Raw genomic sequence first — 20,678 nt, 5'->3', positions numbered from 1 at the left:
AGTCTAACAATTTTGCTATCATGTGATTCTAAAGGATTAATCTTCGACTTTCATCTAAATCGAAAGAGAAATAAGTGTTGGTTAGCGGCGTACAGTTGCGATCTATTTACATATCAGTATAACGCTTCTTGATCATGATCGGATCACACAACTTTGCCGGTTATGTTATAAATACTGCGGGATTGGGAGATATAGGTTGTCGGTAGTATTTCTACAAATCGCTGGTTAGCTTTAAGCAGAAAATTTATGAAAGTAGCGTTCGAAAGTCTGCGGAACAAATTCCAGTGAGAGTTCTTCAATGGTTCTCACAGATTCAGTTCGCTTGTTTCGGTTCGACAAAATCAACCATCGTTTACGTCTTTATTGCACCATTAGCCGATCATCGTCAGTAAATTGTACAGTATATCTTTCTTTAAATCTGGAATATTGCTGCAACAGCCGATAGCACCTCTGGAAGGCGTTTCTGCGCGCTTTTCGAATGTGTATTGCACCATCCTGAAGGAAATGAGAGGACGTGAGATATCCAACCTTCCTGGGTAGACGTCACAAGAGCCGCTGGACCCATTCTCCTCAAACTCGGTCGTGAAACAAAATGGCGGTGTTTTGGAGCTATTTTCGAGATTTCGTCGGGGCACAGAAAATCGAGGATTTAACGGAATCCAAAAATTTTTTCGCAGAACTATTTCAAATAACAAGTAGATTCGTTTTAGCGAAAAAAAATTTTGGGGGTTAGGTGCACTTTAATAGCGCTGTTTTCCCAGTACCTTACCAAGTTTGAGATTCCAGTGCCGGGATATAGCAAAGAACGGAGAGGTTTTTATGTTAGCCGATATCCACTGTTCAGATTATATCCAGTGAGTATAGGTCTTTGGACATTTCGAAATGTATTTTTTAATTTTGTTTAGTCCCTCTTTATGAGCTTAACGTGTGTTCATATGACTACATGCATGTCGCGTGGTTTATACGCAGGTAATTCTAGCAATCGCAGTATCGTGGATAACCTGCGCAATCATCACCACAGCGGGAGGCTTTCCTTCTGATCCCAGCATTCCTCAGTACCTGGCGAGAACTGACGCCAGGGCTGAAGTGTTAAAAGAAGCCAAATGGTTCAAATTTTCGTATCCAGTTTAGCAGAAGTAATTGGAGTCATTCTTGCATTCTTTCAGGCTTGTGCGTGTACTGTTTAACACGTGATGTTTTTTTTTTCAGATCAATTCGGAATGCCTACTGGGGTGTTGGTCTCCATCATTGGGTTCGTGGGAGGTTACTACGCTTGCGCGAGATTATCAGGAGCCCCTCCACCGCCAAAACATGCAATAAACCGCGGAATAGGAATGGAAGGAATTGGATGTCTCTTGACGGGAGCGTTCGGTAGCGGAAATGGCACAACCTCGTACAGCTGTGTAAATATTGGAGCCATCGGAATCACAAAGGTAAACTATTGGCACAGGTCATTTGCATTGTTTGGTGTTGCTGCTGTTTTCACTGTGGATGTTCTTGTTCTTATTGTTGGTCTTACTGTTGTTATTTTTTTTCATTGTTCGTCGAACAGTGACAAAAATGTATTTGGGTACACTCCTTCGGAAAGACTACATGTAACAAGGCTATGGGCTATTTCTCTTGATGGGATAACCTGTTTAATTTTGTAAGTTGGTGGCCTTGCGACTGCTTCGTGACACCTACCTAGAGTGATGTTACCTGTCCTCACGATCAACACAGTTTTTTGTTGCTGATTAGAAAAACTGTGGCTGATTTGAGCAGAGATGGTCTGACATTGCAGTGTTTTTGGTCCATGTAAAGCTAAGGGTACACTATTGACAAACCAAGCTAAATCTAGATAATTTGGTAGTTGCATTATAATGAATTTCACTTGTCTTCGACGAATTCTAGAGGAGTAAAATGGGAACTGCGATTTGCCCTTTTTCTCAAAAGGAAAATATAATTTGATTTACTGGGTCTGGGACGTAACTTTGACTGAGAAAAATAATCCTGAAATGGAATGTGAGTCTCATAAGGATTTATCTGGAACTTAAAGTATTAAATATAAGGAGAAAGATTTTGACTGAAGTTAGTCTTAATGAATAATGCCTTATACTTTATTAGGTTGGAAGTCTTCGTGTTATCCAGTTTGGAGCTCTTGTAGTGATGGTTGTTGGTTTTCTTGGTAAAATTGGCGCGTTATTCTTCAGCATTCCAGATCCCATTGTTGGTGGAGTTTTCATGGTCATGTTTGGAATGACCGCCGCTGTCGGAATCTCGAATCTTCAGTTCGCTGACATGAATTCCTCCAGAAACTTGTTCGTTGTTGGATTTTCCACTGTTTTTGGATTAGCTCTGCCGCATTGCATGAACGGTCATCCTAACGCAATTGACACAGGTATGATTTACACTGGAAGACATTAATCCCTGTTGCTTTGCCTTAGTACAAATTCTTTTAACGATAGTTGGTACACTGACTGTGAACCGAATGCCTGCTGTCAGTCGGTACCAACAGTTACTTGCAACTTAGTAACGAGTAATTCACGGCCTCAACAAACTGGCTTTCGAACCTGACTATCATCTGAATTTTGATTTACATTAGACGGGTCCAATTTTATAACAAGTGACCAATCCCTGGAAACTAGCTTTCCACGAGTCCTAACGGCTAGTAACATCAGCAATTTCAAGGACCTGAAATCGTACTTCGGACTAAAAAACAACCTTGCCCTGTGCTTGGTCAGGTTGTTAAAGCATCACTCTCGAACACTGAACAATCTTTTCATGATTCCTTACCCGAATGCTTATACTAAACGAACAAATTTTATATGTACCCCAGGCCTGATACAATTTAAAATGCAAATTAAGCGTAGTTTTTCACCTAAAGTTTAAACCGCGCATACATATACCGTAAATCCTCGAATTAGCGCCCGGGGCGCTTATTTCAAATTTAGGAGAAGACGGGGGTGCTTATTCAAGGGGGCCCTTAATCGAGGGGGGGCGCTTATTAAATTTTTCCCCAACCGTGGCCTGACAAGATCATTTTTAATACATCATATCCGCATAAACAGCAACATAAGCTGCTTATCGACATAAAAAGCTGATCCTAAAGTTTAAATCGCGGCACCGTTAGTACTCGTAAATGTTTTCCAAACTTAACGTGTTCAAAAACTGAAACAATGCACAAATCTAATACCACACGACGAAAACTATACATCCCTTTCGTTGTCTTATTACTCGTCCATGAAATGGGGGAAGGGGAGGGGGCGCTTATTCGAGGGGGGGGCGTTTATTTTAAATTTTGGCTGATAGGAGGGGCGCTTATTTGAAGAGGGCGCTTATTCGAGGGGGGGGGGCGCTAATTCGAGGATTTACGGTATTTTATTAAGAATAGCAAAACCCCAGGGCACCTTTAAAATTTAACAATTTAAAAAAGAAAAATTCCCACGTAGAATAGAAGTAGATGGCGAGGGGTTTTGTTGAATGAAGTTCGCTTGTTACAAAGTTTCCATAACAATCAATATATTCTCCTTCCCTAAAAGGTTGTGGGACACTTTAGCCGTTTGTATTTGACATATCAATAAAAATCTGCGCTACATTTTCGTTGCTTTTCTGGGCCTATAATTGGAAATTAACGACATACATGTATATCTTAAACAGGAGTTTCAGAAATCGACCAACAAGCATGACAGTGAGTTGTATTGTTGCATTGATTCTGGACAACACCATTCCTGGTACCTTTGTGGAACGCGGGCTTAAGGCTTGGAGGCAACACCTGTCAGATGACAGTGACGAGTTTCAAACAGCTTCTATTAAAGTGTATGATCTGCCGTTTGGTCTCAATCGCATCAGTAACTACAAAGTGGCAAAGTATTTGCCTTTCCTACCGCACAACGACAAGGATCGCTCGCCAACAGCTGATGTGGAACTGAACGTTGCTAGTTCCTAGCTGGAACTGATTGAAACTGTTGACAGTCTATAGGAATGAGAGACGTTATTTCCAGTTAGCCGAATAATTTCTTGAAAAGTAAGAGATAGAAAAGTGCCCAATTAGTTGACCCCGGGGGGTACTTCCTTATATGGGCTATATAGCTATGTGCGGCCCTTAAGGGTAAGGTTTTTCAGCCGTTTTGGTCATAAATGGGGTGTCGAGTTTGGCCATTTTGGTCATAAATAGAGTATGGTTTTTGCACTCTAGTCTTGAATTAGGTATGTTTTTTAGAAGAAGCTACTTTTTCATCATTATCGATTAGACCATCATCAAAAGCCCTTCATAAATTATGTTTAGGACAACTGTGCTAGCCACAACGGTCATAAATAAGGTATCGAATTTTTGGTCAGGTCATAAATAGGGTAGGGAAAAACGCAGACTTTGTCATAAATAGGGTAACGGTTTTGGGAAGCGGGCGGCTCACCCCCACCAAATTTTTCTGGGAATATCTCCCGTGAGTTGACCAAACATGATACAGTGGAACCCCGGCCGTTTTGGCACCACTGCTAAAAGGGGCCATTTAAAATTTCGTCGTTTCAGCACGTAGTGAACGAGTTACTAGACTCGAAAAATGACTGACTGAGCTACTCTTTAAATCAAAGGGTGTTGTAACGAGGTGCTCGTGAGGCAAGTTAGCCTGTATATCACTAGCCATTTAGAAATGTGATTATCGCTTAACCGTATTGTCAAAGTCAATAGCAGGTAAGTCAGATAGCCCAATTCGGCGAATGCACACTGTAATTATTTTCGTTGCAAACTCTAATTTCGTTCTAAAATTAACTTTTCATCACTGGCCAGTTGAGTTTGGACTTTTTATTTATGGCAATGCCAAAAAGTCTGATAAGAAAAGAAAAGTAAAGTAAAGAGGACGAGCAGACTTCGGCAGAATTAAGTTCAGCTCATCGCCGTTCGCAAGCAAAATGTTGGCTAGTACAAACCAGTTACACTAAACGAATTAAATTACTCTTGCTTGCCATATAATAAACACCTTATTAACCGAGCTTAGTCGGTCTGTATGGGAGAACCTTGACCTCGGTCGTGTGTACAGACCTCACTGCGTTCGGTCTGTACTCACGATCTCGGTCAAGAGTCTCCCATACAGACCCCCTGCTCGGTTAATAAGAGCTAAATAATAAAAAGAACATTACACGTTAGCTCGAAGATATGAATTTTATGTTCTTGTGACAAGAACAATATCTCACGAGTGAGTGCAGCGAACGAGTGAGATATTGTTCTTGCCACGAGAACATAAAATTCATATCTTCTCGCCACCGTGTAATATCCTCTATATATGTAGACATTACCTATTTTCAATCAGCTATCTTACATTCTTATTAGTTTATTTAACTCATTGAAATACACAGATAAAAACAACAACAACGGTAATCATGTTATGGCATAATCGAAAAATTGTGAGAGTAATAAAGGAAGGTCACAGGAAAGTTTCTTAGGGAAACATTTCAATCAAGGCAAACAATAAGAAAGAATAATGGTACAAAGGAAAGTAATGTTATTATGGGTTGAATCCTCTAACAACGATTTTGGGATTTTAACTTCGTATTTTCCTCAAGTGACAACAGATGTGTTGCCTACCTCTGCCCATTGCCGTGGGTTTTACTTACAGATTGCTCAATTTTGTGTGAAGAGATATTCCAAGGAACAGATCCGTTGCCTACACCTGCTCATTGCTCTGTTTTTACTTACAGATAGCCCAATTTTGTCAGTTTCGCAAACACTTTGGCAGATACAGATTTCATAGCGTTTGAAGTCAAATCTCTGTGTAAATCGACAACGCATTGTATTACAATACAGTGTAATTAATAATTTTCTGTAGTATAATTATAGTAATAGATACGAGTGTTTTTCTGGAAAAATACAAAAATACAACAGTCGTAAAGTTCATACGAAACTACATCCGGGAACCGAGTGGCCATTCTTCATATCATCATGTTCACTAGTAAAGATGTTGATGAAAACGCATTATGTGTAATTACAATAATAAACAATTTTTTTAATCGAGCTCTCACCTAATATATATACATATATATTTTTTTATCGCAACGAGAGACCCAAATACAAGATCGGCTTTGTAGCGTAAAGTGCTTCAACAAACTTACAGTTTCCACAGCTCTCTCTGATTGGCAAACACTCCGTCTGGTAGAGACGTAATAGCATTGGAAGACAAGTATCTTTAATATTAAATAATACAATTAGAATCAGCGCAGTAATATCAAAAAACGATTAAAGTATATATAAGGTATGTATATTACAAGTTTTTGAATTGTTGCATTGTTGCATTGTTGCACTGTTAAACTGTTGCACTGTTGCATTGTTACATTGTTGCATTATTACATTGTTACATTGTTGCATTGTTGCATTGTTACATTGTCGCGTTGTTACATTGTCGCATTGTTACATTGTTGCATTGTTGCGTTGTAGCATTGTTACATTGTTGCGTTGTTGCATTGTTACTTTGTTGCATTGTTGCATTGTTACATCGTTGCATTGTTGCGTTGTTGCATTGTTACATTGTTGCATTGTTACATTGTCGCGTTGTTGCATTGTTACTTTGTTGCATTGTGGCATTGTTGCGTTGTTGCATCGTGGCATTGTTGCATTGTTGCATTGTTACATTATTGCGTTGTTGCGTTGTTGCATTGTTACATTGTTGCACTGTTGCGTTGTTGCATTGCTGCATTGTTGTATTGTTGCATTGTTACATTGTGGCATTGTTGCATTGTTACATTGTTGCATTGTTACATTGTGGCATTGTTGCATTGTTGCATTGTTACATTGTTGCGTTGTTGCATTGTTACATTGTTGTGTTGTTGCATTGTTACATTGTTGCGTTGTTGCATTGCTGTATTGTTGCATTGTTGTATTGTTGCATTGTGGCATTTGTGGCATTGTTGCACTGTTACATTGTTGCGTTGTTGCATTGTTACATTGCTGTATTGTTGCATTGTTGCATTGTTGTATTGTTGCATTGTTGCATTGTGGCATTTGTGGCATTGTTGCATTGTTACATTGTTGCGTTGTTGCATTGTTACATTGTTGTGTTGTTGCATGGTTACATTGTTGCATTGTTGCGTTGTTGCATTGTTACATTGTTGCGTTGTTGCATTGTTGCGTTGTTACATTGTTGCATTGTTGCATTGCGGCATTTTTGCATTGTTGCATTGTTGAATTGTTGCGTTGTTGCACTGTTGCGTTGTTGCATTGTTACATTGCCACGCTCCTCTTTTTCTTCAGCATTAAAGTAACCCCGTTGAAAGTGCCATATATTGCTCGTTATTTCGTTACCATGAACATAAACTCATGCAAGGATCTTTTATGCAGAGAACATAGATCAGACATATTTCTCTGATTGACAAATACCGTGACAGCGTTTGATAACGACTTTTTGAATTGAGCTCTCACCTGATCTTTCGTTTTATCATACATAACGAGAAAACCAAAGCAAGCTGGGTTTGTATAGTAAAAATGCTTACAGTTGATACAACTTTCTCTGGTTGGCAAACACCATGTCTGGTAGAGACGTAATCGCATTTGAAGACAAGTATCTATGATAGTATCGAATGACACATAATACAATAAGAATAAATGTAACGATAACATCTAACAACGTTTTAGATATAATATTTTACATCGGGTCTTTTCACTTTCTTGAATTGTTACTTCTTCTAGATCAAACTAACCAACTGAAAGTACCTTATGTTGCTTGTTATTGCATTACCGCGGTCATTAACTCATGCAAGGTTCTTGATGCAATACTCAACTCATAGATCAAACAGATTTCATCGAGTGCCACTGAGTTTCAGAAATCGGGGGTAAGATTGCACTGTTCGATTGAGGGGCAGTCTAACAAACCAAATTTAACCAGCCATGAAGTACAGGCCATGGCCCGGAAATGACCAGTTTACGGCTTAGGTTAAAGTGAATGACAATGATTGGTCATGGTTTCCTTTGCCAGCATGAAATTTACTGTAGAATAGATCCTCGTGCCAAAGCCCGCCTATTGCTCTGTGTTATGCTATATACAACAACGATTTGGGGATTTTAAACTAGGCATTTTTCTCAAATGACAACAGATACGTTGCCTAACTCTGCCCATTGCTGCGGGTTTTACTTACAAAATGTTCAATTTTGTCAGATTGGCAAACACTCTGGCAGGCAGAGATTTAACAGCGTTTGAAGACAAATTTCTGTGAAAATCGGCAACGCATTGTATAAAATTACAATAATTAACAACTTTCTGAAGTGAGTTCCCACCTAATATTTCGTATTATATTAGAGAGTCTGGTTCATTAAACAAATTTAAACGCCTTCTCTACCACAATTTTTAAACACGGCATTCATGGAAACCACGATTTTTCTTAAGTGACATATTAATGTAAGTTGATATAATGTTAGGATTTGGATTTTTAGTCATTATGATGTAATTTTTTGTACCTGATGTTTTTACCGTGTATAAATAATGATAAAAGATTAAAGATTAAAGATTAAAGGTTATAGATACAAGTGTTTTACTGGAAATTATGTTCCATCAAATGTTTCCGCTCGCGCACGATTGATCTCATAAACGCGTGATGTGACTGAATATGCTCCAGCTAAAACTGGGGAATATTTTTCAAAACTGCGCGTGTTTGAAGGATAATAAACACAATAGCCTTCGCTTGGCTTTAAAAAATATGCTCGGATGTTAGTCCTTAAACATTGTCTGTTCCTCGAAGCTCGTAATTTTTTCTTCTCGGAACAGACAGTATCCCAGCATATTTTAGTGCCAAATGAAGGCTATTTTTTATATATAACACTCGGAAAATTCAAACGAAACTACGTTCGGGACCCAAGTGGCGCATTTTTCATGTCCTCGTGTTCACCAGTGGAGAAATTGATGACCTCATTTCCCGTTTGTTGCGCTTGTTTGTGCAAACAGTCCGTTTGTCTATATAATAAATATAATTCACGGTGGCTTGAAGATATGAATTTGATTTTCTCGTGTTAAAAACGATATTTTACACTCTTATTGCGCTTGTTCATAAAATATCCTTTCAAACCGCTCGAAAATGAAATTCATATCTTTGCGCCGCCGTGTATTATCCTCTCTTTATCGTAACGAGAAAATACTTGTTTATGCAAGCTCGGCTTTGTGTTGTAGAGGTACTTTGACCAACTTACAGTTTCCGCAACTCTCTCTGGTTGGCAAACACTTTGTCTGGTAGAGACGTTATGACGTTTGAAGACAAATCTCTATGATAGTACACAATACAATAAGAATTAGTGTGTCATAATATCTAACACGTTTCATATTTAATATTTTGCTTTATTACTCCTTACGTTATTACTTTTTTGCTTTCTTGCATTAATATTTTCTCGTTGATTTATTTTGTCCTTTTTCTTTTTGTTTGTTTGTCTTGTTTTTTTTTTTAATTAAAGTATCCTATTGAAAGTGCAATATATTGCTGGTTATTTCGTTACCATAACCGTAAACCCATGCAAGGTTCTCAGTGCAACATTTAACTTATAAATCAAACAGGTCTCTTAGAGTGCCAAATACCGTGACAAGTAGAGCTGTAATGGCGTTTGATGACAGAAGTCTGTATCAATATACAACTGTGTTAAATTATATTTACTTATAAATATATGTATAAACTATGCAGTTAAATTGTCCATCGTTTCTCACGTAATAAAATCATTAAATCTTGTTCACGAAATGGAGCATTGCGGTATCCATGGTAATTGGCATTGCAGTGTATTTATGACGGTTTGTTGTTAAGTAGAAATTTTCTCTTCAGATTTAGCGGACAATTTTAGTTGTATTTTTTTTGTTGTTGTTTAAAGAGAAAAAAATTCATAACTTAAGCATCCTTTTCACCGAGAATTGATTGTTGGGTGCATTAATAACCCTATTGAGACAGGTTACAACTCACGCAAGTTTTGAACTGTAGTTCGCCTCGTTTCACTTACAGGTCTGTCATTTTTGCTAGATTTGTGAACACTCCTTCGGACAGAGATGCAATTGCGTTAGAACGCAAGTGTCTGAAAATTCACAAAGCGATGTGTGAAATGATAAAAGCGACTGCATTTTAATCTGAACTTTTAACCTTTAGGAAATATTCAGCCTCGTGTTGTTAAAGTTCTAGCTTACGGTTTGATTAGAGGACCTCAGATTAAACATTATAGTGGCTTTTTTGATCTCCACAAAATGTCTTTGCACCATTACGTTCATGAATAAAAAGAGATAAAACGGAAACAATACCAGCATACTTGGCTATCGCAGCATCAGCTCAAACTAGGCATAAGCCATGACGATGATAAACAAAGTAATTCAGACTTACAGTCCCCATAGGTTTGTGTGGTTGGGAAATATTCCAGCTGGAAGGTGTGTTAGGTTGCTCAAGAAAACTGCACTGAAAACAAAAAGAGCTTTGTTAAAGCAAAACTCTCGAAGTAGAATGTTGTCTCCGGCCTCGAGAGTCCTCATGGGCCCGATGAGGATGAGTGAGCGAATGAGAATGTTTGTCTACTTCATAGTCGAACTATTAAGCCTGAAGTTGAAGTTTTGTTATCATCTTTGAACTAAGACAAAATATTGATCATAGAGAGATATAGGAGGAGGACGAGAAGGGCATGGAAAGTGCCTGCTATGATTTCGGAGTCATTTAAATAAAATAATTTGTTTATTTTATTTTAATCGTTTTCTGAATTATGAAACAGATTAAATTTTGGAAGTCATAATCAACCCCTGAAAATAAAAACCATGCTCTTTTCATAAGGAGGCGGCCTCCGGTCCATCCCCCATTCCCAAAAAATCCAAAAAGGCACAAATTACATCAGGTCAACACAGGGATAAACTCATAAGAGACAAAGACAAAAATTGATCTATTCTTACACGTATTCAGTAGTCGTGGGCGCACATGTAGCAATATCGTCGAGTGATGTTGATTTAAAGCAGAATAGGTACTTGTATAATGGCCAGAACAAACATTTAACCTTACAACCTGAACGTAAACAAGTTGAGGCAGCATTAGTTTGGGATGCGAATAAATTTAAAGCAAATGTTCACAGACAACAACTGAGCTGAATGCCGTGGTTGTGTTCATTGCCATTGTTATTGCTGCTGAGAGTAAATTTCAAGCAAACGGTAGCTTGTGTCTTGGTAATAACCTTAACCCTCCCGAAAGGAAGCATCTAAATTAAAGACTCCATGAAAGAAAAACTGAACATTTTAAAGCTTGCGCTTAAAGTAACCATTCATTAGCCATTGCTGATTATCATTTTGATATTCTAAGTTCGGCAAAAGTGACTTTTATTGCGAAATTAAGAAGACTGTGTGTTCAAGTGCTAAAGCTTTCTCTAAATATCATACGAAACGCCAAGTTTAGGTTGGCAGCGCGTACATGGGTTACCTAAAAGTTATACTTATTTTTAGGCACTAAGATTTTCATGTTAAAAATAAGTGCTAATAAATGGCCTGTGATGGAATTGAAGAATTACCTCAAACTCTCAACTCAAAAGTTAACTTAGCATATACCACACCAGTTAGTGATACTAGAAGATGGGAATATGAGGTGTTGTAGAGAATAGGGTGCTTATGACAAACAGGACGTCAACAACATTTATTATCCATTCGATCTCCATTTTACTACTCATGCTTGCTGTAGAGGCGGTATTGTGCTTATACAGCTGATCATACCTGGCCCAAATGAAGCAGGTCCAGAAAAAGCGAAGATGTTCCACTTTAGTAGAAATAAAAAGTAAATAATTTTCATGGTGCAAAACACTTTTCTGTCCTTAATCACACGTGTTCTATTGAGTCCCCATTTCTGCATATAAAGACAATTTAAGGGAAAAAATTAGCTTATAAAATAAAATTATGAACATACTAACAGACTTAATCAAAACTACACTCCATCGACATTGTCATTATTATTGTCATCTTCGTCATCACCAGACTGTGTATCAGGTTTGCTTTGTGGGTTACCAAACAACAGGGAGGTACCTATGAGATCTGCCCTGGCAACTGCAGTTCCCCAATAAACTTATTGGCTCCTGTCTACATTACATAAAACAAACTGGAGAAATTCTTTAAGTTGGGTATAATTTGTATCTTACGTAACTTGGGAGTTGAGCTTCGTTTTTATTTTATGGGTAGTACATCTTGATCTCAGCACACTCAATGACACTCTGGGGGTACACTCCACTTCTGCACTTCTGAATACCTCTACTGACTTTACCCCTGACAACTCCCTTCTCCTTCCGAAGCTGTTTTTCTTTTCTTTCACGAGAAGTGCTTTCCTGGCTAGAAAAGACCGCTCTGTTTTCGGTTTTGACCGTGAAAACAGATGGGCATGCGCCGATGATGTCTTTTAATCTCCTGGTGCCGCTGACTACAAACTTAAAATCATCGTCTTCGAAAAGTTTGGAGCACACATTATAGTGCTTGATGTTGCCAGCATGCCATTCCAGCGACAATCTTGTAACACAGTGACTAGGCACTTTTAGGAACATATATATTTCTCAAATTCATTAATGACATTAACAATTCATCAAGGAAATCATTACGGTGACAGTGCTTTAATATATGATCTTAATTAGTATGGGTTTTTACGTATACTATTTTATTATATAGACACGAGTGTTTTACTTGAAAATACACCACTCGTAAAATTCATACAAAACCACATCCGGGACTCGAGTGGCGTATTTTCCATATCCTCACTAATGAAGATATCGATGATTTCACTGATAACAAGTTTGTCGCTTAAATTGTACTTAAATTCGTTGGTTAATGATCGAAACATCCTCGGGTCTTCCTCGAAAGTCTTCGGTAATCTTCGGTAATTTTCGTAAATCTTCGGCAGTATTCGGAAAATTTTGGAAAACGTTCGGCAACGTTCGTGTGACCTTCGGACAAGTTTTGGAGAATCTGCGCAAATCTTCGGAAAGTCGTCGGAAATCTTCGGAAAAATGTCAAAAACACCGCCCTCCGTATGTCTGAAGGGACTTTAAGCAACGACAACGCGGACGGCGACGGGAACGCCATAAGATCAGGGAAAAGCCAAAAGGTCCACTGCGCATGACTGGCGGGAAACAGGTTGACGTTCTGCGTTCGGTCCCGACGCGAGTGAAGCTCATTTCGCGTTGTCTGAAAATGAGAATTTTCGCTTTCGTTTCCTCTGCTGTTTCAACGCTAAATAACCCGTGTTACCAATTTCGAGGAACTTTAATGCTTGTTTTCTCTTGTTATGTGAGATATTTCATTTTATAGAAACGTCGAGAAATCCCAAGCGAACTCAAGCCAGTCGGCGAGCATGTGAGTACCGTGAAATATCTTTTTGAAAGTTTATGTAATTAAAGACAACTTACACGAATTTCAATCGAAATTTTTCCTTTCAAGAAGTACTCAAATGTCAAATGGCTCATTATGGTGAAATTCTAACTCATTTAAAGGGTAGACACCATTAAAACTTGTGTAGCTGTCTCCATTTTCAGTCGTAAGATCAGTGGTTTACTTAAATCTTTATCAGTCGGCACACTGATTTGTCGCGCCAGTCTGATTAAACATCTGCTGATAATAAGTTCATTTACTTCATTGTACAACTCAGCGAGAAGGGGCAAGTTGCGTTTGTGGAGGCGAAATTCGGACGGGCAATCGTCGTCTTCAAACCATCGAAGCTAAAATCAGGAGAGGAATCATAAGGTTGGTCGAGATCATTAGACCGGTTTAAATCGTACAAGAGTAGAAGTTCGTCATCGTTTAACACACCTTCATCGTGGGTTATCAAGAGTTGATTGCGAACTTCTTTCAATGAAGTCATCCTAGTTCATCCTGATAAACAGAGGACGAATATCAATAATGTCAATAAGCTTGATAGTGCGGAAGCCGCGGTTTCCGACGGTGTTGCTTAATGTTTGTGAATTCCCGCTACAACGGCGTTCTCTCCCCAGCCTTCTCACAGGTTTCGGCATCCCCGTCGCCGTCCGCGTTCCCGCTGCTTAAAGTCCCTTGTATAATAAAAAGAACTTTACACGTTACCTCGAAGATATGAATTTTATGTTCTCGTGGCAAGAACAATATCTCACGAGTGAGCTGCGCTCACTCGTGAGATATTGTTCTTGCCACGAGAACATAAAATTCATATCTGTTCGCCACCGTGTAATATCCTCTATATATTTCTGCGTATTCTCGTCAAACATACTCCGCTGTATGTCGTATTTTGAACCCTCTTTTCGATGGTTGGAAATGTGGTCAAACACGTTCTTTTGTTTTTGATATATAACTTCAAACATTCTGACTTAACAGAGAGTAACCCTCAATAAAAGCCACGCGCGTGTGCTTTCAACTCAATCTATGCTCAAAACGTGTTCAAAAAAGCAAAGAAATTGTTGAAATTAAATTTTTCTTCACTTAAGGTAAAACTCAGGCCAAGCCGATAAATCTAAACTATCGGAAGGTGGTCAAATACTCATATTTTTGACAGCAGTCTCCAAACATGTCGCTAGAAATCCCATTTCAAAGCTGTTTAATTTTATTTCAAATCAATTATGATATCGATTGTAAACCTGCTGAATACTAATTGGCCAACGAAGATTGCGTATGTAGGGCACAGAATGCAAAACTGAACTTACTGTATGCCATTTGTCGTTTATTAAAAACAACATGCAGTGACTGCAATATTACAGTTACAAAACAACAGCAGGCAAGAAATAAACACATGGTTTATAGTTTGAAATGCACGTTTCGGATGACTTTCGAACGAAGTTGGTATGGTTGCTAAGACTTTCAAACCAGATTTTCGAATTCTGTCTTAAATTGTAAACTTCCTTCGCCTGTTTTTAACAGAATGCGACTAATTTGATAAAATGGAAGCTAGCTATGTTGAATTTATGTATTCACTGCTCAGTGCACTTAAAATGTCTAGAATGACAAATAAATCAGAACTTTCGAAACATTACTTCTATCCATATATCATGAATCACTCTTGCATTCTAGCGATTTCTTACACCGATCGATCGAATGACTCAGAAAGCGAGAAATATCTCATTACATAGAAGTGTCTTTTGACAATTTTATCAATCTAGTGAAACGTGCAATCGCTTACTTAAGTCCTAAGCTCGTTTAACGGCTCCTTGTGTGCAACACAGAAGATGCAAATAGCTCCGCTTACGTTTCAATGGCACCGGCTTTGAAAAAGTAAATGACAAAACTTACGTTTTGATGCTAGCAGGAAGACAGTCTCTAGTTTCGTCCTGAATCAACTGGCTAGCAGTCTGATGTGCTTCCAAGTAATGAATGTCACATTCTGTTAAGAAAAATAATTTGAGTTCCCAGCCTTTCCCGTGATTGGCTTTTGTCATATTCAGCAATTTTTTTACCAATATGCGAAACAGAACTTTTCAAACTAATCATTTCATAATTACAGCTTGGATATTACCGAAAAGTCTGGATAGCAGGAATATATTGCAACACACCGTTGAAGGCGAATGTTTCTGCCGAAACATGTCCGTGAATTTTAAAATTGTCGCCATTTATTTGAAAGTGATTGCTTGGATATTATAGACAACGAACCAAAAAAGGAAGTGGTGGGACTCCATAGATCCGTTCAACTTTATTGAATGTTAATTAAAAATTCATCCTTTGAATGACTGCTTCGCTAGATTGTGTCATAGCCTCTTCACTATCGCTTTCGAGTAGTCTCCTCGGCTACACCACCTTTTTAAAATCTATTCCGTTTGAACACAGTGACCAGTCACTAAGCTTTAGACAAAGCGGCTTTGAAGCCACTAGTCGTCTTGTTCAGCCATAGTCAGCTGTAGCAACATTAAGCCACCTGTTTTGCTTTTTGTGTGCGCGTGGTAATAATTATTGTCAGAGTTATTTGGTCCCTATCTCTTCAAATAGCGATCACAGCATCATATTCTCCATACTGTGCAATGGGCGGTTTGGTTACAATATGGCTTCTCTAACTCATCCATTGCTTTAAAATTTCAAAGATTCCTTTGTGCTAAAAGCTAAACGCAATCAAATCTCTGCATGGTTTTGGTTGCGTCTGGTAATAAAAAAAACTTATCTGAAAAATAATAAATTTAATGTGTTCCTCGCGAGGGTTCAAATTTTTCTTCTCAAACGCATGAAGTTTAAACAAAGGAAGTCATGACTATGTTTAGATATCTGATCTCTGATTCGCTGTGTGACGTATTTTCAACTTTCCTCTCGGTGTTTGGAAATGTGGTAAAAACGGTCTTTCGTATTTGATAGATAACTTGAAACAGTTTGACTGAACAAGAGTAACCTTAGCCAGTTCCAGGCTCTTGGTCAGTGAAGATCGAAGATCGAAAAAGCGAGTGGAGAATTAGAGTAATCCTAAAAAAAGCATTCGCCTGTGTTTTAAACGCAGTCGGTGTTCAAAACGTTTGCAAAAAAGACATTGTTGAAATTAATTTTTTTTCTTCAGTCACGTAAAACTCAGGCCAAGCTGATAAATATAAATTAACGTAGGGTGGTCCAAAACTCATATTTGTGCCAGCAGTTTTTAAACATGTCCGTTTCATTTCATTTCGAAATCAATTATGAGATGGATTGCAAAACTGCTAGCTACATTTCTGGTTTTAATATCATAAACACCATGCAGTGACGACAGTAACTGCAATATGAAAGTTACAAAATAACAGCAGGCAAGAAATAATATCCAAATAACAACACACGGTTTAAATTTTGAAAGGCGTGTTTCGGATGACTTTCAAAGCTGGTATGACTGTTAAGACTTTCAAACCAGAGTTTTGATTTTTGTCTTAAACTATAAACTTCCTTAGCTTGTTTTTAACAGAATGTGATCGATTTGTTAAAATGGAAGCTAGCTATGTGTAATTTATGTTTATTTAAGCATATATCCATTGTTACTATGGTTAAAATGTCCAGAATGACAAATAAATTAGAACTTTCGAAACATCACTTCAATCCATATATCGTGAATCACTCTTGCATTCTAGCGATTTCTTACACCGATCGATCGAATGACTCAGAAAGAGAGAAATATCTCATCACATAGGAGTGTCTTTTGACAATTTTATCAATCTAACGAAACTAAGGATTTTTTTTTCATCATATGCGCAATCACTTGCCAAAGTCCTAAGTTTGTTTAACGACTCTTTGTCTGCGACACAGAAGAAACAAATAGCTACGCTAATAGTTCAATAGCACCGCCTTTGAAAAAGTAAATGACAGAACTTGCCTTTTGATGCTAGCAGGAAGATAAATTTCTAGTTTCGTCCTGAACCAACTGACTAGCAGTCTGATGTACTTCCAATTAATGGAACAAAATAAGTGTCACATTCTATCAAGAACAATATCTTGGGTTGTCAGCCTTTACCGTGATTGGCTATTGTCATATTCAGCAATTTTATTTTTACCAATATGCGAAACGGAACTTTTCAAACTAATCATTTCATAATTACTGCTTGAATATTACCGAAAAGTCTGGATAGCAGGAAGATATTGCAACACACCGTTGAAGGTTGAGGTTTCTGCCGAAACATGTCCGTGAATTTTAAAATTGTCGTCATTTTATTTAAAAGTAATTGCTTGGATATTGTGGACAACGAATCACAAAAGGAAGTGGTGGGACTCCATAGATTCGTTCGACTGTATTGAAGTGTTTTAAAAATTCATACTTTGAACAACCGCTTCGCTGTCATAGCCTCCTTACCATCATTCTGCACTTCCTCTGAAAGTTAATTCCGTTTAAACTCGTCAGCACGTCATCCCAGCGACTATCTTGTGACACAGTGACTAGTCACTGGGCTTTAGACACAACGGCTTTGAAGCCACTGGTCTTCTTGTTGAATCTTAGTTGCCAGCCATAGTCAGCTGCGGCAGCATTGAGCCATCTGTTGGGCTTTTTGTATGTGCGTGGTAATTGTCAGGGTTATTTCGTCCCCATCTCTTCTAAAATAGCGATTATTACATCATGCAATGGGCGTCAGCAATGGGCGTTTTGGTTACAATATGGCTTCTCTAACTCATTTAGTGCTTTACAATTTCAAAAATTCCTTTCTACTGAAAACACCAAACACCTCGAAGTTCGTCAAAAATACTCCGCTACGTGTCGTATTTTCAACTCTCTTCTCGGTGTTTGAAAATGTGGTGAAACATGGACTTTCGTGTTTGATATATGTTTTGAAACGTTTTGACTGAACAAGAGTAACTCTCAATTAAAAAATGCGTACGTATGTGTTTTCAACTCAATCTATGCTCAAAACGTGTTCAAAAAAGACAAGAAATTGTTCAAATTATTTTTTTCTTCACTCACGGTCAAACTCAAGCCAAGCTGATAAATCTAAACAAACGAAAGGTGGTCAAAAACTCATACTTGTGACAGCAGTCTCTAAATATGTCGCTAGAAATCTCATTTCATATTCGTTTGATTTCATTTCCAAATCAATTATAACATCGATAATAAAACTGCTGAATACTAATTGGTTAACGAAGTTTGATATGGAGGGCACAGAATGTAAAACTGAACTTAACTAAGTCATTTCTAGTTTGTTATAAACACCATGCAGAGAGTGCAATATGAAAGACGGTATGGTTTCTTTAACTTTCAGCAGATGTTTGGTTTTGTCAAAAGTTTTCAAATATTCATTCGCTTGCATTTAGCAGACTGTCATTGATTTGCTGAAACAAAAGCTATGTGTAATTTATGCATATACTCATTGCCGGTATGACTCAGCATGACAAAATGGAAGAGAACATTCGAAACACTTTTTGTCCTATATACCACGGTTGCACATTCTCGCGTTCAGGCGATTTCCTACACTGATCAGTCGAGTGACCCGGCAAGGGAGAGGTACCCCATCACATCATACAAGAGCAAGTGTATTTTGATATTTCAGTGGATCGATCTTAAGATGTTTTTTTTTCTTTATTTCTACGTGGAACGGCTTAATGAGGTCCCAACTTCGTTTACCGACTCCTTGTCTGCGACACAGTCGGAACAAATGGCTACGCTGATATCTGCATATAACCGAATCTGAAAAAGCAAATGATAGAACGTAATTTATTTGATGCCTGTTGTCAGAAGAATATATAGTAACTTTTGTCATGTATCAAAAGGGAACAAAATAAGCGTCTTGTAACCATCTATTTTAATTGGCTATTGTCATATACAACCTTTTTTCCAATACGTAAAGCGAAACTTTACAAAACTAATGATTTTACCAGCATCTAGCATCTATCCTCCCCGTGCCTCGTAGTATATAGAAACTTTACAGAGGTCCTTCACTTTTCTCGGTCTGCTGTGATCGTTCTCGTTTCCTCCCTGAGCTCCACCCTGCCTCTTTCCGTTCCTTTTCTATTGTTCGTCTCCACGTTGTCTTGGGCCCTCCCCTCCTTCCACTCTTCTCTCTTTTAAGTCCTTGTATTGCTTCCTTTTACTTCACCTAAACTTAGCTCATTGACTGCCGAGCAATCTCTTCAATCTCTTCACTAACTTATCGGGTTTTCTGGTTCTTCTCTGTTAAGCACTTTTTTTAAAGTGCTCTGTCCATCTTCACTGTACTTCGGCTTAGGAGGTTTCTATTCTTGTCTAACACTGCCGTGCTTTGCCTAGGTCTTTCATTACATAGCGTCCGGTTGGTGAGCTCATAAAATGTCTTCATATGCTGGTTTCCTCCGGCTTTTTCTGCCTCACTTGTAATATTGTCTATTCATTTTCTTTTATCTGCCTCTGTGCTCCTCTTCACCTCTCTTTCCCTTCTTACATATTCTGACCTGAGCCGTCTTTGACCCTTTCTGAGCTTGTACTTAAGATCTTCTTATTAACGTCTTCCCCTTGATTTATGAGGTCCAATGACTCTTTGCTGATCCATGGGTTTTTCATTTTTTCTGAGGCCTACCCGATACAGTTTTTGCTGCTTTTATGTATGCCTTCGTCATTACCCGAAAGTCTCTCTCTACTTCTTTCTCTTTTTCAAGTTCTGGCTCTTCATTCTCTAGGGCCTGCTACATATTACGTAGGGTTGTGTTAAAGGTCTTAAGTACTTGCTCATTTTCCAACTTAGTCGTGTTGTACTTCACTCTACGTTCAACTTTTTCTTTCGGTGGCTTCCTCAACCTTAGCTTGATCGTTCCAGTATCTGCATACCTGTAGACTCTTGTGTCAGTCACTGAAGTCCTGAATCGCTTGTTGATGATGACATGGCCGATCTGATTCTTGGTCTGTCCATCGGGCGACACCCATGTTGCTTTGTAGATGCTTCCTCAGCCCCAGTCCGTATTTTCCCATCACTCGTTCATAGTCATGGTTTTCGTGTCCAATCTTAGCATTCATGTATCCAGTAACTATAATAATATCATTATTATTTCATCATCTATAACATCTTGCAATCTGGTGTAGAACTCATCCTTTGCTTGTTTGTCTGCATCTTCTGTGGATGCGTATACATAAATATAAGCTTTATAGCGGAGCCCCATACCTTAGAAAATTTGGTAACCCTTCGATCTGAAAAATTTTGGTTGTCACGTGACTGTCCCTACGTACGTAGGTCCGTCCGTACGCCAATACCTCGAAAACTAAGAGAGTAGCACCATTACCATAGCTACATCTTAGGTTTTGGGCGCCCACGCTATTGTTAATTGACAGCTGTCACAACAAACTATCCGCTGACCAATATCACGTGAGTATATCGCGGGCTTAGGTTCAGAGCTCAT

The 20,678-nt window shown here is 38.4% G+C and overlaps 2 protein-coding genes across 2 annotated transcripts; one reads left to right on the top strand and one right to left on the bottom strand.

Annotated features, from left to right (window-relative positions):
* The first annotated feature begins 947 nt into the window (after window positions 1–947).
* Window positions 948–3,925, top strand: LOC110055340 (solute carrier family 23 member 1-like). The gene is made up of 5 exons (XM_089285658.1): window positions 948–969; window positions 1,210–1,433; window positions 2,104–2,377; window positions 2,582–2,720; window positions 3,637–3,925. Exons 1-5 carry the CDS (start codon window positions 948–950, stop codon window positions 3,923–3,925), a joined length of 948 nt encoding a protein of 315 aa, XP_089141784.1.
* LOC110055561 (uncharacterized) lies at window positions 2,003–11,799 on the bottom strand. The gene is made up of 9 exons (XM_089284806.1): window positions 11,664–11,799; window positions 10,860–10,968; window positions 10,306–10,377; window positions 9,935–10,006; window positions 9,146–9,217; window positions 8,101–8,172; window positions 7,459–7,530; window positions 6,085–6,156; window positions 2,003–5,743 (listed from the first exon to the last, which is right to left on the bottom strand). The coding sequence occupies exons 1-9, from the start codon at window positions 11,797–11,799 to the stop codon at window positions 5,668–5,670; spliced, it is 753 nt and encodes a 250-aa protein (XP_089140932.1). The 3' UTR covers window positions 2,003–5,667.
* Between the last annotated feature and the right edge of the window lie 8,879 nt (window positions 11,800–20,678).

The sequence above is a fragment of the Orbicella faveolata genome, unplaced genomic scaffold (assembly GCF_042242905.1).
Source record: "Orbicella faveolata isolate gen_17 unplaced genomic scaffold, um_ofav_v1 contig_13, whole genome shotgun sequence".
NCBI lineage: Eukaryota > Metazoa > Cnidaria > Anthozoa > Scleractinia > Merulinidae > Orbicella > Orbicella faveolata.
Note: the sequence above shows the minus strand (reverse complement) of the source record. Positions and strands in the feature narration are given on the sequence as shown.